The sequence below is a fragment of the Eumetopias jubatus genome, unplaced genomic scaffold (genome assembly GCF_037043125.1).
Source record: "Eumetopias jubatus isolate StellerSeaLion01/CBP00866 unplaced genomic scaffold, mEumJub1_p1.0 scaffold_7, whole genome shotgun sequence".
In the NCBI taxonomy this organism is placed as follows: domain Eukaryota; kingdom Metazoa; phylum Chordata; class Mammalia; order Carnivora; family Otariidae; genus Eumetopias; species Eumetopias jubatus.
Window position 1 is genome coordinate 9,437,471 of NW_028274813.1, and position 17,818 is coordinate 9,455,288.

Here is a 17,818-nt window from a genome sequence, read left to right on the forward strand (position 1 = left end):
TCATATCACCATCCTCACCATCATCATTGTTAGCCTCCTCACCATCACCAGCACATCATCATCACCGTCACCATCATCACTGTCATTGCCATCACCACCACCATCATCATCATCATGCTATCACCATCACCACCACCACCATTATCATCTCCACCATCATCACTACCACCATCATCTTCATCATCATCCTCATCGTCTTCACCACCACCACCATCATCATCCTCACCATTGTCATCACCATCACTATCATCACCACCACCACCACCACCACCATCGTGCCATCACCATTATTACCACCACCATCATCACCATCATTACCCTCACCATCATCACCATCACTATCATCATCACCACCACCACCACCACCACCATCATGCCATCACCATTATTACCACCACCATCATCACCATCATCATCCTCACCATTGTCATCACCATCACTATCATCACCACCACCACCATCGTGCCATCACCATTATTACCACCACCATCATCACCATCATTACCCTCACCATCATCACCATCACTTTCATCATCACCACCACCACCACCACCACCATCGTGCCATCACCATTATTACCACCACCATCATCACCATCATTATCCTCACCATCATCACCATCATCCTCACCATCATCCTCACCATCACTTGACTGTAGCTTTGGATTCCCGGAGGGTGACCCTTTGGTTCTTCAGGGGGCCAAAAGATATATTCTACAATAATAGTCCTACTAATAAAAGCTTATATACTTTTAAATTGGTATATAAATATACTTTGAGTCTTCTCTACAGCCTGACAAATAGGGGTAGGTGTTTTATCCCCATCTCTCCCAAGGTCACATAGATACTGTGTGACAGAGTCTACGATAGAACCTAGTCAGCCAGGTTCCTAAGAGGTAGGCCTCTGCCCTGCACCATGCTGTATTTTGGCCACGGGACCTCTACTTCCCTGAGTCGCCAGCGCTCTTGGGCCTGCACTCTTTGGCAGTGAGGACATCCCATGAGGCCACAACCCAACCAGTCCCTCTAGACTTTAGGAAATGTCTTTTGGCCACTTTCACGGATGTTGCTGCAAGGAAGTTCATTAGGCATTTGGACCTGCATGACTGGCCTTTGGGTGATATTGGTGGCGTTGACGGTGAAGGTGGTGATGAAGGAGGAGGAGAAAGTGATGCTGAAGAGCATGATGATAAACATGGTGGTACCTTTCATACCCTGAATGATTTGAGAAAACCAGAGATCTTTGTTTCTGGCAAAATTGACATTAGCCCCACTTCACAGTCGGACAAACTGACACCCACGCGGTCAGACAATCAGCCCAGGGCCACTGCTTGCCTAGTGTCCCCCTTGCCCTCCCCTCCCGCTCAGGGCCCCTGCGCCCACTCACACCTGCCTTTGTTCTGCAGAGTCCGCGGTGGCCGGCGCGGTGGCGAGGACTCGGCTCCCTCTTCCCGAAGGTGTGCTGCGTGGCGCTCCCCCTGCAGCTCCTGTTCTTACTCTTGCTGCTCTTGCTGCTCCCTGTTGGGGAGGACAGCCGCAGCTGCTCCATGGTCAACAACTTCGCCCGCTCCTTCAGGCTCATGCTCCGCTACAGCGGCCCGCCGCCCACCTGACCCCAGGTGGCCCCTCTCCGACCCTCCGCCCGCCCCAGCACTGCTTCTGGGGCTGCGGAGGCAGGCGGCCGCCGGACACATACTCTACTGACGTTCTCCAAAGAAAACCACTTTTTATACGGTGTCGTCTTAGTCTATTTATACAGAAGCTGTCCTGTGTGTGACTAGGGGATGATGGATAGAATTTTTATAGCCTCTGTATGTAGATGCTTAGTCTGTATCGTTTCATATATGATGTCTCTTTGTGGGGGGGCCGAATTCCTAGCACTTTGAGGGTCCAGGGGGATTGGGTGGCATTTTGCCTTGGTCTGCAGTTCCCCCCCAACCCGTGCCCTGAAAAGCAGGAGCAAATAACATGTCACTTATGGCCACTGCTTGCCCGGAAGCTGAGCCCTGAGCCCAGCTGTGAGAAGACCCCTGAGCTGCGGACATGGAAGAGCCGCACAGGCCCTCACTCGGCGCCCAGTTACTCTTGCTTTAGGCACAGTGAGGACAAAGGACAGCAGCTTAGACGCTGTGGGTTGGAAGCAGAAGTGGTGATTATCGAAGGCGGGCCTGGTGACAGCAGTGACAAGTGACAAGTGATAGAGTGATATCAAGGAAGGAAAAGAGCTATAACGAGGAGACCCAGAGCATTGAAACAGCACACAGCACGGGGGCTCCATGGGTGGGGGAGGGACCGCTAACCGCAACCCCCCCCCCAGCCTCCGATAGCACAGAGCCACAGTGGAGGTCCGTGGCCATGACACTGATCCGCAGGCACGCTGAGCTGGGGCCCCACGTGCTGTGTGCAAGGAGAAGGGAAGGCGAGAAACTCGGTCGCGGGGGTCTTCATGCAGAATGGGGAGCGCGCTGTGTGCATCAGCCCCGGGAAGATGCATCCCTTCTGTTGCTCTCTGCTTTTTCCTGGTCTGCGACTCGAGCCGAAGGGCCAGAAGGGATGCATCTGGGAGGCCAGGTACCAGGGATCAAGGGTCCAGGACAGGGATCAGAGACGGACCTTAGAGCTGAGCCTGTCTGCAGGGCTCTGCCTCTTCCTCCCGCAAGAAGGGACTTCAGAGAGAGGCGGGTCTTCTGGGCCCAGAGTGTCCCACACATGGCCTCACAAGAGGCCATGGCCCGGGCCGCCCCAAACCCCAAATGAGGCTCCCTCTGGGCAGGGCAAGGCTGTTAATCTCCCTGCAGCCCCTGGGGAGGAGCCGGGGGACCCTGTGCTGGGCCCTGAGGCCAGAAACCTGTCCCTTCTTCCCCAGGGAATTCTGGATGGCTCCTAAGTGCATTATAACTGGATCATGTTTTTCCTTAATCAACACTAAGTGTCCTTTCAGAAAACGCCTAGTGCCCATTCTTTACAAACTGATTTTGTCTGCAGGAGACCAAGACGGGGTCCTCTAGGCCTTTGGGATCATAAAGTGTCCAGACCCAGAAAGGCCCTGTAAAGGGAGAGAAAAGGAGGATCCAGGAGGGTCCTGACTGGTGGCACCAAGCCCCGCCCCGCAGCACTCCTGCACACTCGGCCCCGCCCTCTCCAGTGGCGGAGGAGGGCCCGAACCCAGGCTTCCCTGAAACTCAGCGGAGCTGGGCATTCACAGGCAGGAAAATGGTACTGCCCAGAAGAGGTCTTGGTTTGCACTCAGAAAGCACACTTTTCTCCAGATACCAGGAAACGAGCCACAAGACCATTCTCCAGGGACCACTGCCGTGGAAAATCAGGGCTGAGTGAGCCAAGGCCTTGGGCCCAAGCTGGCCAAGCCCGGGTGCTCACTGGGCCGTGTGGGTCCGGCCACTGGAAGGTCAGACTATGGCAGGGCCTTCGAGCAATCTCCATTCCCACTCTCCCACTTTGCAGGCCGGGAGGCTGAGGCCCAGAGAGGGGAGGAACTTAGCCATGGCCACACAGTGAGAGCAGGAAGCCAGACAGAGCCAGGCACCCCCACCCTCTGGCTCACTGTAGCGGGACCCCCCCCCCCCGCCCCATGTCAGGAGCTCCATCAAGGAGCAGGTGCTCCAGGCGAAGGCTGCTGTGTCCCCTGTGGCCCACGTCGGGAAGGGGGGATCTGCAGTGTGCAGGTTGATGGCGGCGGTGGGGTGGGGTGGGGTGGAGAATGTCTCTGCATATTTTTTAAACTTTGATAAGGAGGCCATAGAGCCTGCTTGTTTGCATAACTTTTTTAAAAGAGAATTGATATTTTCATTACTTTCCTATAAATACAGTTGTGAAATAATAGCTCACTTGCTGGTGCTTTTCAAGTGTAATCTCTTCTGCTTAAAGTGGATGCAGACAGTTATGATTTTTATGACTTTCCAGCTTCCTGAACAACAACCGCAAAGAGCTTTCAAGTGCCATTTGAGAAAGGTGCCCCAGTGGGGCCTTGTGTGTTTATTTTTCCTCTGTGCCCAGAGTGAGAGTCGTGGAAAGAAATGTGAATATCATGGCCCGGCCCAGCTCTGTGTGTTTGTGTGTGTGTGAGAGAGACAGACAGACAGACAGACGGACAGAGAGAAGGGAAGAGGAAGAGAAGGAAGAAGGGGAGGGGGGAGTATGGGAGCAGGAAGCAGAGGGAGAGGGGAGGAGAGGGGGAGAGGAAAACAGTGAATATGACCAAAGGTGCCGGTCCCCTCCTCAGCTGCCCCCCACCCTGTGCCCTTTCTCTTAGTCTGACCTCGCGGGGAAAGGCCCATGCAGGACCCGAGGGTGAGGGGTGGGATGTGTGGGTGCGGATGGCAGGGGAGACTCAGGAGGAGCTCCGCTTCAGAGCAGAGGGGACAATGGCATCCAAAACAAGAGTGCCCTCCGTTTGGTGCTTGCAGGTGCCCGGCCCCTTGGTAGGCGCCGGAGGAGCCATATTTCGTTTAATCCCCATGACAATTCTCGGGGAGTGACATTAACTTCACCTCCCCGACAGGGCTTCGGGCTGGCTCTGCCGGGGTGCAGGGAGATCTCAGTGAGTGGGCGCTCTGCCCTCCACTCGGCGGGAGGACCAGCTCCCACATGGGCTTCCCTGCTGCTCTCCTAGAATCGGCACAGGGTCACCCCCCAGGTTGGGGGGGGCAGAGACCCCAGGGTCCTCTGCAAACACCTTCACACCAGTTACTTCCCACTGCACAGGGAAGCAGGGCTTCCTGCCCCTCCGCAGGCTGGGCAGCTCTCTGTCCTCCTGCGCGGTCCCAGGCATGGCTGGTACGCGGATAAGCCCGCTGCCCAGCACAGGGTGGGCACTTCAGCTGTGGTTGTTGAATCCCATGAAAAACCCCAGAGGCGAGTGTGTTTGACACCTCAACCCCCCTTCAGGGTACAGAGGAAGCCTTTTGGACTCACTCGCATCTCTCACCACCTCATCTCTTTTCTCCGGGCTCTTTGCTCTGGATGTGCAAGCCCTCAGATGCTACATGTTTATTGTCACTTCTCTTCCTGACACAATTATTCATCTGCAGCCATGGGTCATGGTAGAAATTTGTGGTTGGAAATACCAAACTGAGAAGCCCACTTAACCCCACTGGAGATTTTCTGAGTTGGAAATAAACATTCTATCGATCAATTTGGCCAAGAATTAGGATAAGCTCTTGCCCCTCCCCACCTCCTGCCCACTGTTAGTCCCCAGAGCAGGGGCACTGAGGGACCCCCAAGGGAGGAAGGGAGACTGTGCCTTGGGGGGCGGGGGGTGAGGGGTCCAGGGTGTTCTGTGAATCCTGAGGAGCGGCTCACGCTGGTGGCGGCACAGGGATGTCCAGTAAGCCTCTTGTGTCCCTGGCCCAGCCGGGATTGTGCCCTAATTCCCTCTCTCATGGGAACTCAGCTACTCCAGCGGGCCACCCCCCACCCCACTCTTCTCAGCCAGTCTGACCGTCACCAGTCTGGGGCAGTACAGGAGAGGTGGCGAGGCCGTGAACTGAGAGCTCAGCACAGGCCCAGCACTAAATACACCGACATTTACTGCTCTTACTGCATCCAGGGCAGACATTGATCGTAGATTACTGAGGTCTTCCCCTCCCCCTCTCCAGCCCAAATGGGCCTCAGAGTCCTTCTCAGAACCACTCCAGGCATGGGGCGCCTGGGTGGCTCAGTCGTTAAGTGTCTGCCTCCGGCTCGGGTCATGATCTCAGGGTCCTAGGATCGAGTCCCACATCAGGCTCCCCGCTCCGCGGGAAGCCTGCTTCTTCTCCCTCTCCCTCTCCCCCTGCTTGTGTTCCCTCTCTCGCTGCGTCTCTCTCTGTCAGATAAATAAATAAAATCTTTAAAAAAAAAAGCCACTCCAGGCAGCTGCTGCCAATCAATCCATTGGTCATTCGAGAAAAACCTGTTTGACTTTCTTGCACCTGATACCCATCCCCTCAGCAAACTCAATTTTGGCCGCCTCCTTTCTTTTTTTGGGGGGGGGGTTTAAAATGAAGATGTTCCCAATCAAAAATCACTTTCCTTAGTTTAGTACATGGGTGATGCAAGCTAAGCCCAGAAAGCAGATAATGGGATGAATTACCAGATTGAACTTTCAAGGGAAGCAAAATGGAGTAGGAAATGCTAAATTACCTGGTTTTCCAAATGGTCAGAGGTTGGAAGGGTTTTTATAGACTGTCTTGTTCCAACCTGTGCCCATTTTGCAGGGGAGCAAACTGAGGTCCCAGCAGCTCCTGTCCACCCAGTGACACAGGGAGTTAGGTCCGGAGCTGGAGACAGGTCTCACCGCATCAGGTGACAGAGCGACAGTGCTCAGTGCTGGACAGGGTGCAGATGGAGCTCTGCTGTTAACGGCTGGGTGACCTTGAATGAGCGCCCTGTCACCGTCCCTGCAACCATAAAAGGGGAAGTTAGCCCTGGAATCCCCTGTCCTGCTTGAGATGTTAGCTATTCTCAGAAGATGGTGGTGGGAAATCCCTAGATTCAGCCCAGAATCTCAGAATCCCTCCTCCCACCAGCTTTGACTTAAACAACCGGGGACTTTGCTTTTCCCTCATCCTGAGAAATCTAGCCAGGTAGTTATTGGCATCCTTTGCTCAGCTCAGGGATGTCAGAGCCAAGGATTCTTTTTTTTTTTTTAAAGATTTTATTTATTTGACAGAGAGAGACACAGCGAGAGAGGGAACACAAGCAGGGGGAGTGCGAGAGGGAGAAGCAGGCTTCCTGCTGAACAGAGAGCCTGATGTGGGGCTCGATCCCAGGACCCCAAGATCATGACCTGAGCCGAAGGCAGACGCTTAACGACTGAGCCACCCAGGTGCCCCAGAGCCAAGGATTCTATAGCTCTCTTTCCTTTTCCTTGTGTTTACCTCACGGCCCTAGGTGCTTGCCCTACCTCCAATTTTTCATCTGGGTTCCAAGGTAGGAAGAGGGAAGATGAACAAGCTGAACCTGCCCTCCTTCCCGGAAGCTCCACCCAGAGACTTCTGTCCTCCATTGGTCAGACTGTGTCACATGGTTCCTCGACACCTGCAAGGAACCCAGGAACACGCCCCCCAGCAAAGCGGGCATCTCAGCAAGACAGAGGGTAGAGTGGGTTCAGGTGGCACTTAGGTGGATGAGTGGGTAGCTGGATCCTCTGTGTCTCGGTTTCGTGCTCCACCAGAGAGCTCGGAGGCCTCCTGATCACAGGAGTGAGAGCAGGTCGCGCCGCTGCCCACCCCCTGCACCACCGGTTGGCAGGGCTCTCTGGGTCCATTGGGTCCTTACCCTCCCCAAGGTGTTGCGGGCATTCCTTCCCCACTCGGGGCGCTTCCAGCCCCATCTTTTTTAAGACTTGGGGACAGGCAGATGCGTCACGTGCCCCTGCTTGCCCAGGCTGTGCTCCTCCCCGGTCCCGGCCCTGTCACCCAGGGCTAAGCTTTTGAGAACAGCTTTGTGTTTGGAAGGAGCCCAGGAAATTCATATTTGCTTTCATTGCTTCTGGAACATGAATTACTCCTGGGTGTAAATCCCGGAAAGAGGCGCTCTCTGAGCTTTTCCAGGCCAACCCCTCACTTTCTAGCAGAGGGGAAGGGAAAGCGCAGGGACACGTCCACAGGTGGCCATGGGCGCCTCTGGCAGAGGGCCAGATTCAAAGGACTGACACCAGCCATCAGTTCTCCCTCAATGTTTCAATGACAAGAGAAATGCCTTCTGTCTGTCCAGGTGAGAAGGAGGAACTTGTTTTTAAAAAGGGAATTAAAAAAACAAAACTCACAGCAGCGCACCCAGAGTCTTAGAGAACAGTCAGCCAGTTGAGCATCCCCCACCCACCCCGTGCCCGCCTGCTGGTTGTCATGGCAACATACCCGCGCTCACTGGTTGGTACCCAACCACCTTGTCCAGATGGGACAGTGAGCGTACGGAGGGATCTCTTTACCCAAAGGGTCCAGGCTTCCTTCCAGGGATGTGGACCCCTAAGGTCAGCAATCAGTCCCCCCGGCCCACAGTCCCCCTGCCTGTTCTGAGAAGAAGAGGGAAGAAACCTCCATTGAGGGCCTACAAGAGGGCCCTGACTCCTTCGAAAAGCCTGTGTTATGGGTCATGATCCTGTGGAAAGAAGAGCCCAGGGAGGGTTAGCAGCTTGCCGAAAAGCAACCAGAGTCCGCGAGTCGCCTGTTTGGGACTTGAACCCAGGGATGATGGGCTCCAGGCCTCTCCGTGGAACTTCAGCCTCAGCTGCCTTTCTGTTCTTGGTGGACATGGGCTGCTACTTTGGCAGCCGGTTACCGAGTGGAGGGTGACCCAGAGCAGGGGCTGCAGGGCATTGCCCCGGGCCCACTCCCTCCAGGGAATTCTTCACCTCCCACTGACATCGGGAACAGGCACCACCATGATGAGTGCCAGAGGCTGGGGACAGGTGCTTGTGTCCCCTGGAAGAACGGAGACAGGCTGCCTCTCACAGGGCGCGGGGGTGGGGGGGAACAGAGTAGGCTTAGTGACGTCACTGCCTGAAAAGCTGCTCTGATTTCTTCTACTAGAGAAAAAAAGAGGCGTTTTCTCTCTAGGGGCCAAGGCCATGCATGGTCTAGAAGTTTTATTGGCAAGGAAGAAGTAGACAGAGGAAGGTGTGTGTGTGTGTGTGAATGTGGTGTGTGTATACTATACACACATCTGCTCAGAAGCAGATGGGGCAACCTGGTTCCCAGCCCTGGGCTTCTGGAAAACAGACGCATCATGGTCTCTGGCAACCTCAGGATGACCGTGCTGGACGCAGGACATTTCCTCAGATAATAGCATTTTATACTTCTTCTGGAGCAGCTATTTGTCCCCTGTCATTCTCCACACAAAGGGGAATGTCAGTTGACCCCTGAGATTCTCTGCCATCTGGAAATTTCCTTAAGCTGGTCTGGAAGTGATGCTCTCTCTTTCTCTTGGGACAGCTTGTGAAAGAGGACTTAGCTCGAGGGGTCCTGGATTCACCCACGTCTCTCTTACTCTGTGTGTCTGCCTGTGTCTTTGTGTTTTAGAAGCCACTGGTATTCATAAGGTGCCAGGGGCAGGAAAAATGGCAAGTTTCCAGCACCAGCTTTGGAGGAATGCATGCTTTCTCCCTCCATTTCAAGTCCAAGAGACCAACCCTCTTCTTCCAAAGCCTGATGGATTCATTAATGTGTCTTATCTCCTCTCCCAAGGAAGGGTCCAGGCCTCTGCAGAGCCCCACCTGGAGGCATCAGCCATGTCCCTGCAATCTCTCTACCCTCAGACAAATCCTCAGGGGCAAAGCTGCTCCATCTTTGCAACCTGACTTTGACTGGCTGTTTATACCGCTGGATTGGTCTGGTTAATGCAGTGTGGACCAGGCGACTGGCCTGGTGGAATGGGTGTGTGTGGGGGGGTGTGGGTGTGTGTGTGTGCGCGCGCGTAAGTGGGTTTTGGCATGAAAAGCAAGCTAACTTCACTGTTTAAAATGTTCTGTTATGTAAACAGTATTCACAGGGACCATATCCACTCTCATCATATTATTTGTGATTGTAAAACATGCATTTGCAATAAATTAAGCTTTCTGGGAAGGCAAGCAGTATCAGAGCCAAGTGAGTGTCCTGAAACATGTGCTTTATCTCGGTTCACATCAAGTCCACAACCAGCCTAGAGCCTTCCCTGCTCAGGAGGGAGGGACGCGTGGCCTCTTGTAGTCTCTTCTCAGTACTGTGTTTCAAAGTTGCATTGACATCCTCAGCCCCTTTCTGTTGTTCAAGTTGTAAGGGGCTGTGTTCTCAAAGACTGGCTTGATGTTTTTGTTGTTGCTTTATGTGTTTAAAAATGTATCTGCTTTATGTTTGGAAATAAAAATCTCTATGTTGGTCTATGAAGCATTGTGTGGTTTGGAAAACTCTTTCTGAAGTGAGGGGTTTTGTCTGAAGAGGTTATGAGGAGAAAGAGGGTAGGTGGCAAGAGCTGATTGAATTTTATTTATTTATTTATTTATTTTAAAAGATTTTATTTATTTATTTGACAGAGAGAGACACAGCGAGAGCAGGAACACAAGCAGGGGGAGTGGGAGAGGGAGAAACAGGCTTCCCGCGGAGCAGGGAGCCCAATGTGGGACTCGATCCCAGGACCCTGGGATCATGACCCGAGCCGAAGGCAGACGCTTAACGACTGAGCCCCCCAGGCGCCCAGAGCTGATTGGATTTTAAAGTCTGGCTTCTGGGCAGAGGCAGGGCCTGGTTTATGCAGAGGTTGACCTCAGGGCAATAGCGGTTCTCGGCTCGACGGGAACATCAGGATCACCTGGGAAGCATCTTCACAAACATTACCAGCATCTCCCCCAGAGCTGGTGGGCTGCAATCCGGGGGGTTGGCCAAGTGGATTTTGAAAATTCCAAATGCACCGAGTAGAGAAGCGGCCCAAAACAGAGGCAGGCACCAGGCAAATAACAGAAGGCCCTCCCAGCACTCTGCTCCCACCCCTTGGATCAAAGCCCAAGCGTTGATGGTTTGTTTAACAAACAGTTCTTAGGTCTGGGGATCTGGTGTCTGAACCCACGGGGCACGGGGCGCTGTCACCAGAGAGGGTACAGTGAAGGAGAAGGGGGGATACCATTCGAGGAGAGGTCGAAGAGACCAGTGGTGAACCCCGGACCCACCGCCAGTTAATGAAGCCTCCTAGCAATGGCCCTGACTTGCCAAGAAAAGGGGAATTTGTGTCCAGAACCTTCTGTTTATGAAGTGTACCCTTTAGTTTTGAACACTTCTCGTGAGAAGGCTTTAAAACAGAAAGGCGTTGCCTCTTGCATTATTTACTCCCCGTCCCAACCCCAAATTTTAAAAATCTGCTGTTAACTTCAATAAGGCTTGTAATACTTTTCCTGGTCTGTTATCTGAAGAAACCCTCGTCACTTATTGAGAGGAGAGAGAGAGAGAGAGAGAGAAGGACCTCTCAGGTGAGAGCAACGTGTCTGTAATCCCTTGCTCCTTCAGTGGCCGGTAGAAGGTTGAGACCAGGTTTTAGAGTGCGTGTTCATCTAAGTGGTGTCCAGGATTGCGAGTGAGAAGGACTTGGAATCCTAGATGCAGGATCCAGTTCCGTGACACGTGCCCTGGAGCTCGACGCCATCCTGATCGCTCCCTGAGCCTCTGACTTGGATGGGAGAGGCTGCTCTGTTAGAAGGGGGTCCTTGGTTTCCAAGGCCGGCCTTCACAGCAAGGGAACCAGTGAAGTCCCCAGTGCCCCAGCTGGTGGCCGCTGGTGCCGAAGGACAGAACGATTTTCTATTGCGGGACTATAGCAAAAGCAGCATTTGTTTGCTACAAGGAATGTTCTGAAAGAAGTGAGTCGACCAGGGATCCTGGGACCCGCTGGCTAACGCCTTAGAGGAGCGCCCAGGGCCCACGAAGAAACCCTTGTGAATCTTGTGGCCTGGGGTAAGGGGGCTCCTCGGCTTCTAACTAGCTGTCCCCCAAAACAAAACATAGGTGGTGAAGACAGCTAGAACTCCGTCCCCTGGGATGCTCTGCCCTTTAGGTGTATGTAGGTCCTGGCGTTGGCCTGTGTAGCTGATTCTAAAAAGCCTTAATCTGTAGAAGGTGAGAGTGTGCCGTGCATCATTGATGGTTAACTGTGGGGCGCACGTTTGTTCCTACAACGGAGGCATCAAACCCTGGGCCAGGCACTTTGGTGTTAAAACATCATCTCAGTGGGAAAATCTTTACTCTCAGCTCTCATACTCCTGGCTGGGTGATTAAGTCAGTTTTTGTAAGAGAGGGAGACAGCAAGAGAGAGAGAGAGAGAGAAAGGTTGGTGGGGGAGGAAGGGGCAAAGGGAGAGGCAGAGAGAGAATCTTAAGCAGACTCCATGCCCAGCACAGAGCCCGATGCGGGGCTCGATCTTACAACCCCGAGATCATGCCCTGAGGCGAAACCAAGAGTCAGACACTGAACCGACTGAGCACCCCAGGTGCCCCAAGTCATTTTTACGACTATGTGATTCCCCCTTCCGGCCTACAACCAGCCCTGCTATGGAAGTAATTATCTTCCCTGTTTTCATCTGTGGCTTCCCAGCCCAGCCGTGACACGTTTAATTGGAGAGATTCATCATCTTTCGTGGAAACCCCTGGGTGAGAACGTTATTCAGCTACTTGGCCTTGGCCCTTTCTGTCACCATCTCACCAGCCCTGGCTCCCAGCACTCCTGCAGTGACCTCTCTCCACCCTGCTTCCTCCGATTAGGCGGCGAGGGGGGGCGGCCCCGGCCTGCTCAGGGCTCCCGTAGCGGGGATTCCGGATGGCAGTTGTGCTCTGGCCTGCCTCCTGCTCGGCCACCGCCTCCAGTCCCACTGGGTCTTCACCGTGGCCTTCCGCTGCCAGTTTCTAACGGGAGGCCTCCGCTACCAGTGGACATCAAAGGAAATTGCTCCAAATTGTCCCGCAACCGTCTCTCTCACATGCGAGTGTGGGGGTCCCGTCCTTGAGCATGTGCAAATAATTGAGGCCCTTTTGCTTTGGAATAGGTGACAGGATGACAAAAAGAGAAGTTAAAAAAAAAAAGGCTAAATGCAATTCAGTATCCTGGATCGCATCCTGGAACAGTAAAGGGACGTTATCGAAAAACTCAATGAAACGCAAATGAAGTCTGTAGTTTCCTTAATAACATTGCACTGGCGTGAATTTCTCGGTTTTGACAAGTGTCCCACGGTTATATAAGATGTCAGCATCAGAGGAGACCGGGGGGAATGGTGTCAGGGAACTGTGTGTTATGTTTGCACCTTTTCTAAAATGATTCCAAATAAAAAAAAGCTTTTTTAATACAGATTTTTTGGCCTTGGGAAAATCGTGAGGGTATGGTCCTGGGGACTTCCAGGTGAGACCAGAGCATGGGCTGAGGGGGCAGAGGCTGTGCGGCAGGTGTGGGTGCCCTGGGATGTGAATCTCCTAGGCATGGAGCTCTCGGCGTGACCGAATGAGAGAACGGGCAAAGTCTTCACATCTGGGCACTCACCCAGCAACTGGACATGACACTGGGACCGGGCGGTGTGAGGTTCCCACCCATGGGAAGACTGGACAAGCAGATGGGGAGGTCCTCTCAGCCAGCGTGGCTCCGGACCCCACTGGAGCACTGTCCACACCACGGACTTCTGTCCATCCACTCGTCGGGGTACTGCTGGGAGACGCTTCTCTGCCAACAGGCTGTGACTGAGCTTCTTACACCTGGGACGCTGACATGCCCTCCCTCTTCCCCAGCCCCCTCCCCAGGCTAATTTATGGCCATTGGTTTGCATCTTCTCCTCCTTCAGCTGCTCTTTGATTCCTGCTCTGTTCTCTCATCCCCCGGCTTTGACCGGTTTCTGGTTCCATAAATCCAGATCTGTTTTGATGTTTACATCCTCCAGGACCGGGCTGGCTAGCAGGCCAAATCTAGCTGCCACCCATTTTTGTTTAGCCCAAGAAGATAACCATGATTTTTAAATGTTTAAATGGTTCCATTTTTTTTTTTTAAGACTTTATTTATTTATTTGACAGAGAGAGACACAGCGAGAGAGGGAACACAAGCAGGGGGAGTGGGAGAGGGAGAAGCAGGCTTCCCGCTGAGCGGGGAGCCCGATGCGGGGCTCGATCCCAGGACCCTGGGATCATGACCTGAGCCGAAGGCAGACGCTGAGCGACTGAGCCACCCAGGAGCCCCTAAATGGTTCTGTGTTTAAAGGGTCACATATCGAGTGGTTATGTAAGTACCTACATAACACCTTCAGTTTTGCCTCTTAGCCTATAAAGGCCTGAAATATTTCCTACTTGGCCATATAGAGAAGCATTTGTCAACCCCTGCTCAAGGATGCTGCTTACGAAGCTGCCCGCCCGGGCACTGTGTGTATCTAAGCTGTTCACCCCTGGATCCCAGCCAGATCCTTCTGGAAGACTGGCTCCCTGTCGGCTGGCCCTGACCCCCCTGAAAGGGACCAAGGAGAAAGCCCATTGGACTGGGTGTCAGGAGAAATTGCTCCAGCCCCAGCAATGGCCACCAACTCCCTCTGTGTCTTTGGCTAACTTCAGTGCCCGCTCTGCTTCTCTACGTCCCTCGCTGTCAAGTGGGGCTTTGCATGTGAATTGCTCTGGAGAACTCCCACAGTGGCGTCGGTCCTCTTTAAACTATCCTTCGCGTAACCACCAGGAACACGCAGAGAGAACAACACACGGGGGAAGCTCAGGGGAGGGCCTGCAGTTAATCCTTCGTGTCGAGGCCACGCGTGATGAGCCAGGCAGGTGCACGTTCACACTCACACAGACGCACACCCTACACAGCACAGATACACGCCTGCGCATGCCCACCACCCACATCCGCACGCATGCATGCTCACGTCAGGAACAAACACACCACTCCCCGCACATACTATGCACAGACGCACCTCATAGACATATGGACACCTGCACGCACACAACACACACACACAGCCACACATACAGACACACACACCACACACAATTACCTTCCCTGCAAACCACACGCAGAGGCACACCCCCACACAGCCCCCCCCACCACACGCATGACTCGCTGTCCAGCCTTCATGACTGTGTTTCCTGGGGCGTTAGACTGGGAGCCCCACCAGAGTTCTGGGGCACATCCCTGTGGGTTCCCTCCTAGACTCTGGGCCTGATTAAGTCTCTTCAGAAACCAGAAAATTAAATTTGGGGCCATTTTTCTGGTCTGGATATTGTGCATAATTTGAGGATTACTGTGGGCAAGGAAAAGAGAATGGACATTTCGCTCTCTCACTCTCTCTCTCTCTATTTTTTAACTGAGCTTGAAAAGAAAAAGACTGTTGTGTGGGTTAATGAGCCTTTTGATGGGCGAGGTCAGGAGAAGGTAGGGCCCGGCGCAATCCAAGCCAGCATCTGAATACGCAGCAAGTCTTGCCTTTCGGGGGTCAGGGCGGGGGTCAGGGCGGGGGTCAGTAATGCGGGGGCTATAAAGAAAGAGATTGCATTTAATTAAAGAAACATCTTACAATCATGTTTGTGCTGAAAGGCATGTCCGACCCCGACCAAAGGCCCAGGGGGCCAAACACAAAATGTGTAGTCTGGGTTGCCAGCACACCTCCCCCAAGCTACATTTTCACATGTTATCAAAACCCGAGTTTATCCAGGAATGGGGGGAAGTCAGGGAGAGAGCCATTTATTTTATGAGTAATGCATACTGGGCTTAATAACATGATAACGTAATAGTCACAGTTTGCTAGGCACTTATTTCATTTGGTTTTTACAATAGATGTCAGAGGCATTATTGCATCCAACTCCCAAGACTATTTATTGGGTACTGAAGAAGCAACAAAGCCTCAAGGTGAAGACTACAGCAGGGTTGGAGAATGTGGAACAAAATCACCCCGTCAGAGGTACCTAATAGATTTATCTGAATCACTGCCCCAAGAGCTGGGTTAAGAAGGACCCTGAGCCTTGAACTAAGCAAAGAGCTCCGAGATCTCTCAGTGAGGACCAGGGCAGCGGTGGGGGGAGGGGCACATTTGGATTCCTTCTCTTAGCCTAATCTGTCTCGAAAAGTGAGAGGATTGCTCTCCACCGGGGCTCACAAACTCACATGCCTACAGAACCGAGCCAGGAAACGCCAATGAGAGAGGAGACCATGTGTAAAAAATATCATGAAAAAAGGTGTGGTGGGGGGGGCGTGCTGCCGGTTGTTGCCATGTGAGTGTGGGAGCTTTGGGTGACTGCATCGGACAGTTCTGAGATCACACAAGATTTCAGATTTTAATATTAGAAATTTTTTTTCGTTTTAGTGGCAAGTAGTTTGAATAATTAAAAAGTACCTGTGCAAACTGTGTGTGTGGATGTGTGTATATGTTCGTGTGTGTGTCTTTAGGCTGGATGTGGCCCATGGGCCTTTGCTTTGCACCCTTTAATCTAATCCCTAAGATTTCTTTCAGTTCACAATTCTAAAATTGTGTGTGGGATGCAGATCCAGAGACCGTGCGCATGTGATATGTTTCTCAGTGGGACCCATAGTTCAAAGCCTGGTCACTCACCCACTGGGCCCGAGAGCAGTTTGAGCACCTACTATGTGCCTATCGGCAGGCTTTAATACACATTGTCTCACTCAAGCTTCACTCACAGTGGCTCTTCTCGTTCTTCATGCAGCTGAAGATACAGGCTCAGAGAGGTCACAGACTTGCCCAAGATTGCACAGCTCACAACCATATCAAAGTTTACTCCTTGGTGATTTTTCAAGCTTTCCGGTTTTGTGGGTAGAAATTCCATGACAATCAGAGAAAAAGACTCCCTGAACACTGATAACTGCATAAAGCTAAGGAGGACTTGAACCCGATGTAGCATCCAGGTCCACTGTGGCATTCCCAGTGTGCAAAAGATTGTAACTAGATCCTCTTCAATGAATAACCCAGTAGGCGTTATCGGGGCTGGGCCGATACCTGACACCCCTTGGCTGCCTTCCAGCCCATAAATTGTCCTCAAGGGCTGCCTGGTTTTGGCTGTTGGTGGAAGGTGGGAGAGGAGAGGTCCTGGAAGGCAGTATCTTTCCCATCTGTTCTGCATTACGATGCTGTTAAATATTTCATGCTCTCCATTGTACCAACAAATAAAAGCAGAACTAATCTCTTTGTTTAAGGTTCCCTGACCGACATTGCTGGTGATTTAGCAACATACTTATTTTCTCACAACTGGAGGAGACTGGTTCTGCGGAAGGTTTGGGAAGAGAATGGCTCTCACCCACGAAGCCAAGTGAGAAGTGTCCTGATGCTGATGCAGAGAGAAGAAACGACAGCTCTGGAGGTGTGGGTAAGAAAGATGCTTTTTAGTTGTCTCAGCCATGGAGATGAGAGCCTGGGAGACAAGACTTTCTGGTGTATACCCATCCATCCATCCGTCCGTCTATCCATCTACCCATCCATCCATCCATCCATCCTCTGTCCATCCATCTGTCCATCTGCCCATACATCCATCCATCCATGAGTCCATCCATCCATCCATCCATCCATCCATCTCTCTGTCATCCATTCCTCCATCTGTCCATCCATCTGTCCATCCATCTGTCCATCCATTCTTTTATCCCCATTGCTGGAAGGCAGTGACAAGCCAAGGCGTGAACGTGCCCTCTAGAAGCTGGAAAAAGCAAGGGCTGAATCCTCTCCTAGAGCCTCCAGAAAGAACACAACCCTGCTGACACCTCGATTTTGCCCCATTTCGGACTTCTTATTAATCTTTTTTTTAAAGAATTTTGTTTATTTACTTGAAACAGAGAGAGAGAGAGAGAGAGAGAGCACAAGAAGTGGGGAGGGACAGAGGCAGAGGGAGAAGCAGACTCCCTGCTGAGCGGGGAGCCCGACGCGGGGCTTGATCCCAGGACCCTGAGATCGTGACCTGAGCCAAAAGCAGAAACTTAACCGACTGAGCCACCCACGCGCCCCGGACTTCTTATTAATCTTATTAAGATAATAAATCTGTGTTATTTCGAGCCACTGATGTGTGGCAGTTTGTTACAGAAGCGACAGGAAACTAACACACCAACCCCTAAGGGTCACTGTGGGCATTAAAAGAGCCAATATTTAAAAGCACTTAGCCCAGTGCCTGGCACATAGGAGGTGCTCAGAACTTGTCATTGCTCTTGCTTCTATCACCACCACTGTTCCGATGCTCTGTGGGGACAGGGAAATAACTAAGGTTTTTTGATTTAAAAGGTAATGCATGCCCACTGAAACAAATTTGGTAGACAAAGAAGGTACAACGCTGCTACTTTCTAAAAGGATCCCGGTGAGAGATGGGTTGATTACATTAATTGCCCCGAATCTTCACTCCTCTCTCTGTC

General features: G+C 52.4%; 1 protein-coding gene across 4 annotated transcripts in view; it reads left to right on the forward strand.

Moving 5' to 3' along the window:
* SYNE3 (spectrin repeat containing nuclear envelope family member 3) overlaps positions 1 to 17,467 on the forward strand; it is a 104,703-nt gene extending 87,236 nt beyond the window's left edge. For 2 of the 4 annotated variants that reach the window (XM_088024463.1, XM_088024465.1), the window contains 2 exons: positions 15,251 to 15,374; positions 16,622 to 17,467. In XM_088024463.1, the coding sequence (XP_087880589.1) occupies positions 15,251 to 15,374; positions 16,622 to 16,965 (468 nt within the window). In that variant the 3' untranslated portion in view covers positions 16,966 to 17,467. Of the gene's footprint in view, positions 1 to 1,405; positions 4,056 to 15,250; positions 15,375 to 16,621 lie in introns of those variants that run through there. The other 2 variants (XM_088024464.1, XM_028098983.2) reach the window with 2 other exon arrangements.
* The last annotated feature ends 351 nt before the right edge of the window (positions 17,468 to 17,818 follow it).